Source organism: Pelophylax lessonae, assembly GCF_965119305.1.
Source record: "Pelophylax lessonae genome assembly, chromosome: 5".
NCBI classification, from domain to species: Eukaryota; Metazoa; Chordata; class Amphibia; order Anura; family Ranidae; genus Pelophylax; species Pelophylax lessonae.
The window spans coordinates 127524851-127540777 of NC_138772.1; the positions used below are offsets into that span (position 1 = coordinate 127524851).

Sequence of the window (15927 nt, forward strand, 5' to 3'; positions counted from 1 at the left end):
TCACCTACTCGCTGCTATTGGGTTAGAGGCTTAGCCCCCACAAGGAACGAGATTGCGATCTTCCCTCCTCCCCCCCCCACTCTGCGCTACCACCTTCGGGCAGTAGGCGCACAAGGGCCTTTTTAAAGGCTGCAAAAGAGTGAAGACGCCGAGGAATAAGAAGGAAGCCGCCGAAGTTCTCCTGAAGCGACTACCGACGAACTCCTCCGTCATGGGGAAGAGCACCGGGAAGAAAAAGAACGTCCCCGCCACTTCTGCCAAGACTCCGGGAGAAGTCGCCTCAACCTCCACCCCCACCCCGGCCAACATCACCCAGCCGGGCTCAGCAAGGCCAACCAGGTCCGCAGACGGGCTTCCTACCCTGGAACCCTGGATGAGGCAGACAGTGGTGCTGCAACTGAAGGAGGTGGACGGAAGAGTTCCCGACATGACCCCGGAAATCTTCGGCAAGAAGATGATCCTCGAACAGGGGTTCAGCAAGGCGGAGACACTGTCCGTGCAGACCTTCATGAAAGGTATATTCTATATAACTTTTGTGTCTTTACAGGTCTGTAGAAGATACTGGGAGGCGGTGAAGAATTGTGGCCCGGAATCCCCTTTCCGCAACTTCGTTGCGAACACTCCCATTCAACGGGATGAAAGGCGGGTAACGGTGTCCATGAGGAACCCCCATACCCCAGGAAAAGACATCGCCACCTACCTCCAGAGGTTTTGCATCGTGGCCAAAGACCCAGTCCGAATCCTCGATGTCAACGGCTTCTGGACAGGTAAGTGGGCAGTTTCTTGCAGGTTAAGGAGAGAGCCTTCGGGGGATCTCCAACACCTGAAGTCCCACTTCTCTCTGGGAGCCTCCGCAGGACTCCTGTACTACGCAGACATGCCCCATATCTGCCACAGGTGTGGCAAGCATGGCCACGTAAGTATGGAATGTCAGGAACCTTCTTGCAGGTTCTGTCGGGTTGCAGGCCATGAGACCAAGGATTGCCCGAGGTCCAAGACCTGTAACCTCTGCGGATTGGCGGAGCACGTCTACAGAGACTGCCCCCAGAGATCCCGGTCCTACGCTGGAGCCCTGCTCAAGGGCAGAGCCCCAGACAGCGCTGGGAAAAAGAAGCCAGGGGAAAAGACTGCGAAGGAACCTCGGAAAGCCACTGGTGAGTCCCCCCCTCCCCAGGCCCCTACCACCTCCTCCGACCCATCCCTCCCCAACCCCCCTGAGTCGGAGGTGACCTCACCTGCCCCTGCCCCTCCCCCCTCCCAGCCCCCCCCCCGCCCTGTCCTCCATGGAGGACTTCCCCACCCTGCCCACCGCCCCCCCCACCCCACCCCCCACCAGCAAAGGCCGAAAACGGAACCTAGACAGCCCGACAACTGAAGAACCCACCAAGCGGCCCACCGTGGCCCAGCAAGATGACAACGCTGGACTGGACCCAGTGGTGGAGGACCTCGAGGACCTTGAGTCTGCGGGGGAAGATGAAGGAGAAATGCAGGAAGGTAAGGATCTGGCTCCCCCAGAGACTGACCTCACCCAGGACCTGATGGACAGCATCCTCGAGGAGAACGGCCTGAACCAGGACACTGGACAGGCACAAGAGGCAGTGGAAGAACCACCCCCCCCTCAGGGGAGGTAAGTTCAGCCCACCTGCTAGCTAGCCCCTTTATCTCCTTTACATGATGGCAGAGATCTCCATCTTTTCCATTAATGTTAGGAGCATCAAGGATGCGTCTAGAAGACAGGTGGCGCTGACTTTTCTTTCCACTCAGCAGAGTGATGTCTACATGCTCCAGGAGTGTGCCCTACCCTTCTCGAGGAGGTACACTCATCTGTCCTCCCAGTGGACCCATGGTCCCTCCTACTGGTCCGGGGGTGTCGATTGTAAGTCTGCAGGGGTAGCCATTCTTGTCAGGGGTGGTCGTTTCACGGTTGACTCCGTCCAGGAGCTCGTCTGTGGCCGTCTTTTGGTCGTAGACGGCTCGTGGGCGGGAGAGCCAGTTAGGCTCATCAACGTGTACGCCTCCCCAGATAAGAATGAGCGACTGGAGCTTTTCCAGACCCTGCGGACCCAACTCGTCACCACCAGGGCAGTAGTAATCGGCGGTGATTTTAACTGTCCGATTGAGGAGGATGGGCGCAGCTCCAGCATGTACGCAAAGCTCGACACCACGTCTAGGCTGCTCAAGGAGATGATCGCGGAGGCTTCCTTGAAGGACGCCGTGGGATCCATAGGGAAAGGTTCCGTGAACTATTCGTGGTGCCGTCCTGATGGAACCGTGCGTTCTAGGATAGACTTCGTGCTCACCTCCAAGACAGTCAGACATCGCGGGTTCTCCATGGTCCCCTGCTTTTTCTCTGACCACAGGGCCATTCACTTTCGGGGTGACCTGGGCGAGGGCTTTGCCCCAGGTCCGGGCTCCTGGAAGCTGAATGGTACCCTGCTGGAAAATGAGGAACTGCTGGAGGAACTCAGGGAGGCCTACATTACCTGGAAGGAGGACAAGAGGTTCTTCGGAAAGGTAAGCGACTACTGGGAGTTTGTGAAAGTCAAGCTACGCAGCTTCTTTCAGGCAAGGGGACGCCAGCAAGTGTGTGTCAGGAAGAGGGAACTCAGGAGACTGCAACGTCAGATGCAGTCCCTGCAGGACCTTCACCACTGCGGCTGGGACGTTAGGCAGGACCTGGAGGACACCAAGAAGAGCCTGAAAGGACACTTCGAGGAAGAATCCAGGCACCTCGTCTTCCGTTCCAAGGTGGAGAATCTTGAGAAAGGTGAGAAATGTAACTCTTTCTTTTTCAGGAAACTCCACTCAGGACACACTCCCTTGTCTGAGCTGCGGGACGAGACCGGAACACTCCAGAAGGGGAAGGAGGCTGTGATGCAAGTTGTCAGCGACTACTACATCAACCTCTACTCCCCGAAAGAAACAGATACGGCTGAGGCCGACAGGTTCTTGTCAGGTATCACTAACCAAATTGATCCTGCAGGTATGTCGGCAATCAACGCCCCCTTGGCGCTGGAGGAACTGCACTCTGCCGTCAGATCCTTTAGGCAAGGCAGGACCCCGGGCTGCGACGGTCTCCCAGCGGAGCTCTATGTAGCGCTGTGGGATCTCGTTGGCCCGGACCTGCTCGAGCTGTACGAGGAGATGGTGGTGGAGGGCACAATGCCTCCGTCGCTGAGGGAGGGGATGATCACGATTTTGTATAAGCGTAAGGGGGAGAGAGGGGATCTGAAAAATTGGCGTCCCATCTCTCTCTTAAACGTGGACTACAAAATCCTCGCCAAGGTTCTGGCCAACAGGCTGAAATCTGTCATCGGACAGATCATCCACCCGGATCAGACTTGCGGCATTCCTGGTCGCAGGATTGCGGACAGCCTTGCGCTTGTCCGGGACACGGTCCAGTACATTCGAGGCCGCCGTGTGCACGCGGCCCTGGTCAGTCTTGACCAGGAAAAGGCCTTTGACCGTGTCTCCCATGAGTTTATGTGCAGAGCTCTGCGCAGGTTTGGTCTTGGGGACATGTTTTGTTCGTATGTGAATGTGATGTATAATGACATTTGTAGTACGGTGTTGGTGAATGGCTGGAAAACTGACCCTTTCCCTGTTCTCTCTGGGGTCAGACAAGGCTGCCCTCTCTCACCTCTGCTTTTTGTTTGCTGTATAGAGCTCTTTGCCGAATGCATCCGACAGAACCCAGAGATCAGAGGGATCACCGCACCGGGACCGGACAGAAGGGTTGTCAAGTGCTCACTCTACATGGACGACGTAACGGTGTTCTGTGCTGATCAGCGCTCCATCGACTCGCTCGTCCAGACCTGTGAGGACTTCGGCAAAGCTTCAGGGGCAAAAGTCAACTGCGGGAAGTCAGAGATCATGCTCTTCGGAAAGTGGTTCCTGCCTTCTTCTGCATCAATCCCTTTCGGCATCAAGGCGGACTTCATCAAAATTCTTGGAGTTTGGTTTGGAGCTGAGGGCGCAGCCCTGAAGTCTTGGGAGGAGAGACTGTCCAAGATGAGACAAAAGTTTGGACTATGGAGCCTCAGAGAACTCACCATCGAAGGGAAAACACTGGTACTCCGCAGCGAGATCCTCCCTGTGTTGCAGTACCTCGCCCAGGCCTGGCCCCCACGGGTCAACACCTGCAAGGCCATCACCAGGGCGGTGTTCCACTTCATCTGGGGCTCCAAGATGGACAGAGTGAAGCGAGCAGTCATGTTCAAGGAACCCCTCAAGGGCGGTAAGGGCGTGCCCGACATCGCAACGTTACTGGGGGTGTTCTTTGCCTGCAACTGCATCCGCAGAACTTTGATTGACAGAACTTCGGACTCTGGAGGCAACTCCATGTCCCGTTTTTTCCTCCTGCCTCTCTGGAGGTCCCTTGGATGGGACAAATGGGACAGCTCCATCCCCTACAACTGGGACACTCCTTGGTACTACTTGGACACTTTCAAGTTCATCAAGGAGCTGGGGCTACATGGAGTTAAGCCCGACTTGTGGAAGCCAAAAACTATCTACAAGTTGATCAGAGCATCGGACATTGCTGAGACTGTTCCAGGCCTCCCTTCAGCCACTTGCAAAGTGGTCTGGAGGAATGTTTCTTCAAAGAGACTCACCAACAGGCATAAAGATCTGGCGTGGATGGCTGTCCAGGGGGGTTTGCCACTCAGGACATTTATGCATGCCAGAAACTTGTGCAGATACAGGCACTGCCCCTTTTGTATCATCCACGAGGAAACGTCCTTTCACGTTTTCTGGGAGTGCTCATTTGCACAGAGCCTGTTGAGGGCCTTGGAACCTGAACTTAAAGACTTTGTTTCACAGACTGCCATCACACATTTTGCTGTGCTGAATGGACTTTTTCATGGTACTTTTACACAGGAGGACATTGACAACGCCTGGCGGGTGTTGTGTTGCTTTAAGGATGCTTTATGGTGCGCCAGAAAGCGCCTTATCCACCAGAGGGAGAGGATGTCCATTGAGGACTGTCGCAGACTGGTTCACAGTCTGCTCAGAGACTATAACCTGATGGATCTCATGGAGGAAGAGGAGGTCTGAAGATTTCCCCTTCCCCCACTCTCCCTTGTGTGTCTTTGTCCATTCAATAAAGCTTCGGGCCTGTGATTTCATTCCCCTCCCCTTACCCCTCTCTCCCACCCCCCCATCACACCTGTTGCTTTTTTGAAATGTTACAGTATTGATTCAGTTTGAGTAACATAACGTATAGACAATGTTATTTAGTTTCATGCTTCAGGGGTATTGCGGCGTCATGCATGATGTGATGGCTCGGGGTACCCTTACTCCGCACAACACATCAGGCATCATACCGCAGAATGAATGTATGTGATTGAATGTATTTATTAGTATGACCGGAAATGTATTGTAATGTAGTGTATTTATGCGCTGCGTCGCAGTACAGGGGAGAATGTACCCCGACAAAAGTATTGTTTTTTGTATATCTTTTATGCAAATAAAGATTACATTTTCAACCAAAAAATTACTTATATAGTTCTTATTCCCACATACATTCTATGTGCATTTGCATGTGTTGAACTTGGTCTTGAACTATAGGAGCCTAACCCAGATTTCCCATTAACCTACTTTCCTGGCAGCGCCAATCACTCCCCTTTTTGACATTAACGACGATTTACGTCGGCAGTCAGCCCCTCACAGGCAAAGTGACGTAGATCTACGTCGCTAGCCTGTGAGGGTCTAGGGAGCGAGCGCGTGCCCCCGGAGGCGCGCTCCTACGTGGTTACGGACCCCCCCGCGTGTGTGACCGGCGGACCCGATGTCCTCCGGTCACTCTGCGATCGCCGCTGCAGAGGGAGAAAGTCAGGCGGCTAGTGTAAACAAGCCGCCTGTCATTCTCCCCTGTGTAGAAACAATGATCACACGGTTCTACTATGTAGGACCGTTGATCATTGTTCCTACAGCCCAAGCCACAGCCAATCACAGTTAGAATCATGCCCCTAGGGACACACACAGCCCCTCCCTCTCAAATAAAGTTAACCCCTTCACTGCCAGTGTAATTTTACAGTAACAGTGCATATGTATAGCACTAATTACTGTAGAAATGTCACTGGTAACCCCAAAAGTGTCAAAAATGTCAGTCAAGGGTCCGATCTGTCCGCCCAAATGTCGCAGTCCAGCAAAAAAAATCGCAGATCGCCGCCATTATGCGTTAAAAAAAAAAACAACAAAAATGACAAAAATCTTTCCCTTTGTTAGTAAACGCGATAACTTTTGCGCAAACCAATCAAAATACGCTTTTTGTGATTTTTTTTTACCAAACATATGTAGCATAAAACAAATTGGCCGAAAATGTTAAAAAATTTTGATTTTTACATTTTTTTGGGAATTTCATATAAAAATTGTGCGTTAAAGTCACGCAGTGCCGAATCGCAAAATACCCCCTGGTCAGGAAGGGGATAAAATCTTCTGGGGCTTAAGTGGTTAAAAGGTCACCTATGAAAAATTTTGAGTATTGACACTTTTGGTATCTGTTTACTCACAGCAACATCATCTTTTATATTTTACCCCAAAAAAATGGGTATTATATTGTGTCTGCGTGCACTAAAACTAATTTTATTGTATTTATTCCTGAAAAATTGCATTTGATAAACAACTGTGCAAATATTGTGTGACATTCCAACAGCAACTATTTTATTCTCTAGGGTCTCTGCTTTTAGAAGCTATATAATGTTTGGGGGTTATTAATTAATATTCTAGCAAAAAAAAAAGAATTCAGATTTCAAAATGTGTGTGAAAATTAGAAAATTGCCTCAGACAACAAAGTTATTAAAATAGTTAAAAAAATGCTCTGATATGCAGGTGCAGTGACCCATAACAACCAATCAGATTACACCTTGTACAGAATGCATTTGTTCCTACATTAACCACTTAAGGACCAGGCCTATTTCTGACACTTGTTTACAAGTTAAAATCAGTATTTTTTGCTAGAAAATGACTTAGAACCCCCGAACATTATATATATATATATATATATATATATATATATATATTTTTTTAGCAAAGTCTCTGGAGAATAAAATGGCGGTTGTTGCAATATTTTTTGTTTTGCGCAGCAATCTTTAAAACGCAATCTTTTGGGAAAAAATATATTTTGCTGCATTAAAAAAAAGAAATAAACAGTAAAGTTAGCCCAATTGTTCTATAATGTGAAAGATAATGTTATGCCGAGTAAATAGATACCAAACATGTCATGCTTCAAAATTGCGCACGCTCGTAGAATGGCGACAAAAATTGGTACTTAAAAATCTCCATAGGCGACGCTTTAAAAACTTCTACAGGTTACCATACCAGTTTAGAGTTACAGAGGAGGTCTAGGGCTAGAATTATTGCTCTCGTCTAACAATCACTGCTGTGGTTTGAACACTGTTTACATATGTGGGCGCGACTTGCATATGCGTTCGCTTCTGCCTAGAGCTCGGAGGGACAGGGGGCTTTAATTTTTTTTTTTTCTTATTTATTTTTTATTTTTACACTGTCACTTTAAAAATACATTTTTGATCACTTTTATTCTGTTACAAGGAATGTAAACATCCCTTGTAATAGTAATAAGCAGGACAGGTCCTCTTTAATGTGAGATCTGGGGTCAAAAAGACCCCAGATCTCACATCTACACTAAAAAGGACAAAAAAAATGTCATTTTTTTTCCAACAAGGAAAAAATGTATGACATCGCCCCAGTCCTCCAAGGCCATAGAGTCGAGTGGGGGCCAGCTTGCCCTCACTCGACTTCCTGCCTAGGAGGGGAAAAGACCGGATCATTTTCCTCGACGGCTCCGGTAAGCAGGGAAAAGACCCTCTCCCGCCGCCCATAAAAGTGATCCCGCGGCGAATCCATCACTGGGACCACTTTTATGAGAAAGAGGACCACCCATCCTGTAAAAAAATTCAGGGGTTATGGCAGCTATCTGCTGCCATAACCCCAGTATTTAACATCAAAGTAGCGACGTAGAGTATAACTGCGGCGGGCTGTCTGGAAGTGGTGAAAGGCTAAATTCACTTTTTGTAAAAAAATAAATAAATGCACATCTTTTTTGCAGATAAAAGAATGAGTATTTTTTTTTTTTTTTTTAAAGTGGGTAGGGAAAGTATTCAGACCCCCTTAAATTTTTCACTCTTTGTTATATTGCAGCCATTTGCTAAAATCATTTAAGTTTATTCTTCTTCCTCATGAATGTACACATAGCACCCCATACTGACAGAAAAACACAGAATTGTTGACATTGTTGCAGATTTATTAAAAAAGAAAAACTGAAATATCACATGGTCCTAAGTATTCAGACCCTTTGCTCAGTATTTAGTAGAATCCCCCTTTTGATCTAATACAGCCAGGAGTCTTTTTGGGAAAGATGCAACAAGTCTTTCACACCTGGATTTGGGGATCCTCTGCCATTCCTCCTTGCAGATCCTCTCCAGTTCTGTCAGGTTGGATGGTAAACGTTGGTGGACAGCCATTTTTAGGTCTCTCCAGAGATGCTCAATTGGGTTTAAGTCAGGGCTCTGGCTGGGCCATTCAAGAACAGTCACGGAGTTGTTGTGAAGCCACTCCTTCGTTATTTTAGCTGTGTGCTTAGGGTCATTGTCTTGTTGGAAGGTAAACCTTCGGCCCAGTCTGAGGTCCAGAGCACTCTGGAGAAGGTTTTTGTCCAGGATATCCCTGTACTTGGCCGCATTCATCTTTCCCTCGATTGCAACTAGTCGTCCTGTCCCTGCAGCTGAAAAACACCCCCACATCATGCTGCCACCACCATGCTTCACTGTTGGGACTGTATTGGACAGGTGATGAGCAGTGCCTGGTTTTCTCCACACATGCCGCTTAGAATTAAGGCCAAAAAGTTCTATTTTGATCTCATCAGACCAGAGAATCTTATTTCTCACCATCTTGGAGTCCTTCAGGTGTTTTTTAGCAAACTCCATGCGTCTTACACTGAGGAGAGGCTTCCGTCGGGCCACTCTGCCATAAAGCCCCGACTTGTGGAGGGCTGCAGTGATGGTTGACTTTCTACAACTTTCTCCCATCTCCTGACTGCATCTCTGGAGCTCAGCCACAGTGATCTTTGGGTTCTTCTTTACCTCTCTCACCAAGGCTCTTCTCCCTCGATAGCTCAGTTTGGCCGGACGGCCAGCTCTAGGAAGGGTTCTGGTCGTCCCAAACGTCTTCCATTTGAGGATTATGGAGGCCACTGTGCTCTTAGGAACCGAAAGTGCAGCAGAAATCTTTTTGTAACCTTGGCCAGATCTGTGCCTTGCCACAATTCTGTCTCTGAGCTCTTCAGGCAGTTCCTTTGACCTCATGATTCTCATTTGCTCTGACATGCATTGTGATCTGGAAGGTCTTATATAGACAGGTGTGTGGCTTTCCTAATCAAGTCCAATCAGTATAATCAAACACAGCTGGACTCAAATGAAGGTGTAGAACCATCTCAAGGATGATCAGAAGAAATGGAAAGCACCTGAGTTAAATATATGAGTGTCACAGCAAAGGGTCTGAATACTTAGGACCATGTGATATTTCAGTTTTTCTTTTTTAATAAATCTGCAACAATGTCAACAATTCTGTGTTTCTCCGTCAATATGGGGTGCTATGTGTACATTCATGAGGAAGAAGAATGAACTTAAATGATTTTAGCAAATGGCTGCAATATAACAAAGAGTGAAAAATTTAAGGGGGTCTGAATACTTTCCGTACCCACTGTACATTGCATCCTGTAAAGCATTTGATACAGGCGGACACAATATGGTAATATATTGTACTTGCAAAAAATGCTGTCATCCTGAAAAAATACTGCCACCACAACTAAAGAAATATGCCATATAATAAGTGCCAGGTTCACACTACCACGACTTGTCAGGCGACTTGTCAGCCTGGCAAGTCGCGGTCCTTTGCGGTCCATTGTGTGCTACAGGAACCATTCTAATAGGAGAGACACAAGTCGCTCCGACTTAGAAAAAGGGTCCTGTACTACTTCAGGGCGACCTGGAGCGACTTGCATAGACATTCATTATATGAAGTCTGTGCATGTCACACTGAAGTCGTGGTGCACGTGACATTACAGGTCGCCCCTGAAGTCGTGCCGCTTCAGTGTGAACAGGCACTAAATGTTATGTTTATCTTTTCCTGCCCATTCCAGAGTCCCTTTAACTGGGTCTTTGTGCCGGGGGGGGGGGGGGGGGGATGTGCACAAAGACATCACTACCGCCATACACTTTAAAATGGCAGAGTGAAGGCTGTGGTGTTTTGGAGTGTTGTTTGCAAAAGGGCACTATGTTTACATAGTGTGCAAGAAAGGCCTATGATCACACTGTCTTTAGACATGGCAGATTATAGGCAAAATGTGTCTTATTACAGTTAATCAGTACTACTGTTTAATTTTCAAAACAATTAAGAGTAGGTAGCAGAAGTTCTCATTGGAAGAAAGAAAAAGTTTGCATTATTAATCAATCTGGTGGTTTTTGAATACCACCAAAAGAACGTTCTAGCTGTCTCAAAAAATTATAAAAATTATATTAAATTAATTTGGGTATATTGTTGTGTGAATGAGTGCATTTTAGTGAAATTATTACAGTTCTGAAAACTGAAAAATGGTCGTAATGAAGGGCTATATACAAGGTTGAAATGAAACATTAATGTGAAGAGCTCTACTGCCATCTACTGCTAAATGTAAATAAAAGTCACCATTGTAAATATAAATTTGGGACATAGCAGTCACTAGAAACCAATCATAAAAGAGGCATAATTTTTACCGACAGATTCTAGCTAATTGGTTGTTATCAACACAAGATAACGAATAATAATGTGTCATTATAGCACTCACTGAGAAGAGAAAAAAAAAAAAGATTTGCTGATCACAAAATTAGTACACTAATGTTTTTTATTTGCTTAATAATTTGAGTGAATGTTTGGCACTTATATTGCCTGAAAATTAAAATAAAAACAAAACCAATCAAAATAATTTTGCAATAAAAATAAATAAATAAATCAAATTTTTCTGCTTTTCCAGGTCCTCTGGTTAATTATTAATGAAAGCATGATATGTTTTTTCCCTTGTTCTCTGAGTCTTTTATATGTCTAAAGCCCAGTACACACGTACGGAATGTCGGCCGAACGATCGGCCGTCTTTTGTCCGGTGCTGTCCTGTCGGCTGAAAACTGCAAAAGACTGCACATGAATTTTGTCGGCCAACAACAGCCGACTGCAGAAGTGATGTCATGTGATGGTTAACTTTCCGTGTGTTTTTTTCATGCCCAGTCTTGCTAATCGGCTGTTTGTCGGCCGAATTCTGTACTGACTGACGAACAATCGGCCGTTCTGGTGTTGGCCAACAAAAATTTTAATGCCTGCACACCCGATTCTGTTCGGCCGAAAAGTCGGAGTCGGTTGTCGGAAGCATCATACTAACAAGCTGACAATCGGCTGATCGTTCGGCAGCCGAATATTTACGGCCGACAATCGCTATGTGTGTACGGGGCTTAACTGTCTAAGATGTCTGAGTTATTTGAGCTACAGAAGTCTTGGGGCTCTTCCCAGTATTGCAGACTATTTTGTTCTTTCCTTCCAGAGGAGTATATACTGTACACTATATTACCAAAATACAGACAGCTAGAACGTTCAACTGTTAAATTAGTCACAAAATTCTCCAAAAATGCACCTCAATTACAGTCAATCATATCTAAACATTGGCACCTCCTGGCAGAGGATTGCACACTTTCTAAATAAGTCCAAGCCACTCCTGAATTGGCATGCTGTATCTCTACGAGGCTGCCTGACAGCCAGCCATTATTGATTCTTCTCGACCGCTATGCCCATGCTGTTGGACAGTGTGCCCCCGATGTCCTTGGGTTACCGAGGGTCCTACAATCCTACTTCCTAACACTCAATATCATAAATCACGTGTATATGCTGACTGTACCACTCAGGGAGTTGTCTACCTTATGACATGTCATTGCCAAGCTTTCTATGTTGGCAAGACAATTCGTCAATTTGGCCAGAGGATAGGTGATCATATCTATTACTCTGGTATTGCAAAATATTAACTCCAGTGACCAGATACATCGGACTTCAAATAAATATGTGAAAAGTGTGGCGTGCATTTGTATTCAGCCCGCCTGTGTCAATACTTTGTAGAACCACCTTTCTCTGCAATTACAGCTGCAAGTCCTTTTGGGGATGTCTCTACCAGATTTGCACATCTAGTGAGTGAAATGTTTGCCAATTCTTCTTTGCAAAAAAGCTCAAGCTCTATCAGATTGGATAGAGAGCGTCTGTGAACAGCAGTCTTGCCACAGATTCTAAATGGGTTTTAGGTCTGGACTTTAACTGGGCCATTCTAACACCATGAATATGTTTTGATCTAAAACATTCTATTGTAGCTCTGTCTGAATGTTTAGGGTCCTTGTCCAGCTGGAAGGTGAACCTTCGCCCCAGTGACAAGTCTTTTGCAGACTCTATCAGGTTTTCTTCTAAGATTGCCCTGTATTTGGCTCCATCCATCTTCCTATCCACTCTGACCAGCTGCCCTGTCCCTTCTGAAGAAAAGCATTCCCACAACATTATGCTCCCTCCACCATGTATCACGGTGGGGATGTTGTGTTCAGGGTGATGTGCAGTGTTAGTTTTCCACCACACATAGCGTTTTGCTTTTAGGCCAAAAAGTTCAATTTTGGTCTCATCTGACCAGAGCACCTTCTTCCACATGTTTTCTGTCTCCCCCACATGGCTTCTTACAAACTACAAATGGGACTTCTTATGGCTTTCTTTCAACAATGGCTTTCTTCTTGCCACTGTTCCATAAAGGCCAGATTAGACGAGTGCAAGACTAATAGTTGTCCTGTGGACAGATTCTCCCAGCTAAGCTGTGGATCTCTGCAGCTCCTCCAGAGTTACCATGGGCCTCTTGGCTGCTTTTCTGATTATTACTCTCTTTGCCCGGCCTGTCAGTTTAGGTGGACGGCCATGTCTTGGGAGGTTTGCAGTTGTGCCTTACTCTATTTTTGGATGATGGATTATGCAGTGCTCCGTGAGATGTTCAGAGCTTGGGATATTTTTTTTATAACCTAATCATGCTTTAAACTTCTTCTGAACTGTAACCCTTACCTGTCTGGTGTGTTCCTTGGCCTTCATTATGCTGTTTGTTCACTAAGGTTCTCTAGAAAACCTCTGAGGGCATCACAGAACAGCATTATTTATACTGAGATTAAACCACACACAAGTGGACTCTATTTATTAATTAGGTGACTTCTGAAGTAAATTGATTCCACTAGATTTTAGTTAGGGGTATCATAGTAAAGGGGGCTGAATACAAATAAATGCCACACTTTTCAGATATTTATTTCTAAAAAATTTTGAAAACTATCATTTTCCTTCCACTTCACAATTATGTGCCACTTAGTGTTGGTCTATCACATAAAATCCCAATTAAAATACATTTACGTTTTTGGATGTAACATAACAAAATGTGGAAAATGTCAAGGGGTATGAATAGTTTTTCATGGCACTGTGGATCTACCCAGGGGGACACAGAGCACAACCAGAAAACAACCTGCCAGGGGTCATAACTAGGGATAGCCTGATGATCGGCAAGGCCGATATGCACTTTCCCCTGATATATTGGTATCGGCCCTGGAACTGGCCGATATTGCCGATATTTTTGTGACGTCATTCTGCCTTCTTAGGCCTCACCTTGGACAGCCTCGTCTGGAGTCGGGACTAGTCTTGCGGGAGTGTATCACAGCCATACACCCACCCACAGCAGCCCGGTGCCAGCCACCCACATCCACAGCCAGCCCCAGGCACTGTACCAGCGAGCCAGCCAGCCACCCACAGGCCCTGTACCAGCCAGCCACCCACAGGCCCTGTACCAGCCAGCCACCCACAGGCCCTGTACCAGCCAGCCACAGACACTGTACCAGCCAGCCAGCCACCCACAGCCCCTGTACCAGCCAGCCACCCACCCACCACAGGGTGCCAGCCAGCCAGCCACCCACCCACCACAGGGTGCCAGCAAGCCAGCCATTAAGCATTAAACAAAAATGAACATGTTCAGTACCAGATTTGTGTCAAAAATTGTCTTTATTTTTCAAAACTTTTAATGTACAAAATATCGGCCCATATCGGCCGATACCGATACGTTGGGACCAAAATATCGGTATCGGCCCTGAAAAAACCATAACGGTCTATCCCTAGTCATAACCCTCCCTTACTCCCTCTAAAATGAAAAAAAAAAAAAGTTTTGCCCATAGTTCTACTTTAATATTGCTTTAGAGCAGCAGAACAACTTGGAACCATAAATAACAATATACAGAAAGTGCCAAATGTTCTCATCATGGCTTTCCTGTATTGTGGCCAGTGCATAAAAATGGCAGACAGAGATACTTTACCAGAAAAGGACCATATGCCTGAGCCTAGGGTATAAATAGACCTTGTATAAAGACAAAGCAACAACTAATTGAAAATACAAAAATCTTTATTGAATCACAAAAATAACGAATTAAAAACCAAACCGCCTTCCACCACCATTAAAAGACAATGTTGCCTTAACACCAAATAGTACCCCTAGACATCATGCGCACATCCATACAGTCCATTTACATCTGCATTACAAAATAAGAAAAATAAACATATAAGACTGTATGTGTCCTCTACCTAAGGATTTCCTATGAGTGAGATTTAAAATCAAGGCAGCCCAAATAAAGAAAATGCTGGATGTGTATAACCACATACCTACACAGTACTCCTGGCAGCCTTGATAGTGAATAGCTCACTCAGCAATATTAGGAGGACGGCCGAGTATAAAGTACACAGGTAGATCAAGTGGATGAATCAAAAAGGTAAAATACCTAATAAAGCAAGTTTCTTATATCTGCGTTTTTCTTAGAAACCCATTATAAGGTATTGCAACATACAGTAAATGCCCTAGAAGGTCTAGTTCAATAATTGGAAATGCAAGTAGGGTTTTTCATAAAACCACAGCTGAGGAGCCAAAGATGGCGCCTACACCCACCCATAAAAGGAATGGTTTATGCCAATGTATTGCTTTTTTGCAACAGCCTTTATCTGCGCATATGCATATGGTTTATTCTATAAACATGGAAGTTTCACATCCAGACAATACGTCATGTGTGGGTAAATGCTGATGCAAAAAAAGTACATACAGCCAATCTTCTCTATGGGTAGTTCCCCGGCCACAGGAAAACACCAGCATTTTTACATCAGACCCTGCCTGCTCATCCAAATGGCCTAAATGATGTTAACCATCTAAATGACACACAAAGCACTTAAAAATGATTTCACAGCACTGAAAATTTTTAACGTTGGTGCAATTTTCAGGATATTCTGTCAGCATTTGTGAGATTTTTCTAAATGACACCAAGAAACAGGATGATGTCTTGAGGAAGCCTAAAAATGTAAGAGCAGATCCAAAATCCTAGGAACAATTTTAAATACTTAGAGCAAGTTTCTAATGCAAAGCAAAATTCTAACTAAAAGAACGATATTGCCATCTAGTGACCATGTCTAGTAATTAAACATAACATTTGCAGAAGTTTTCCTGCTTGTCATCATGTATACATTGTATTACTGTTCCTCTGATGTTTTACTGAACATACTGAAAATAAAGAGGAGCACAGGAATTAACACACACACAAAAAAAACTAACAATGAACAATGTGCTAAGCTTGTATTGTAGCAATACCACAATATATTTTCATGACTGTTCAAGAGGTTAGAGTAAGTTTAAAGTTCTGGAATTACTTATTCGGGGATGAGAAAAGTAAATTCACAAAACCATAAAAAAAAAAAAAATGAAACAGTAATTACCAGAATCTTCTATTTATGCAGGCTAATAATATAACATACAGTATAACTAATGTTATTCTCTGCTATTGATATGTATAACATTGC

General features: G+C 45.5%; 1 protein-coding gene across 1 annotated transcript; it reads left to right on the forward strand.

The window, feature by feature from the left end:
* Nucleotides 1-3756: 3756 nt before the first annotated feature.
* Nucleotides 3757-5055, forward strand: LOC309556439 (uncharacterized protein; the record flags this gene model as incomplete). Its single annotated transcript, XM_082258902.1, has 1 exon — nucleotides 3757-5055. One exon carries the CDS (start codon nucleotides 3757-3759, stop codon nucleotides 5053-5055), a length of 1299 nt encoding a protein of 432 aa, XP_082115028.1.
* Between the last annotated feature and the right edge of the window lie 10872 nt (nucleotides 5056-15927).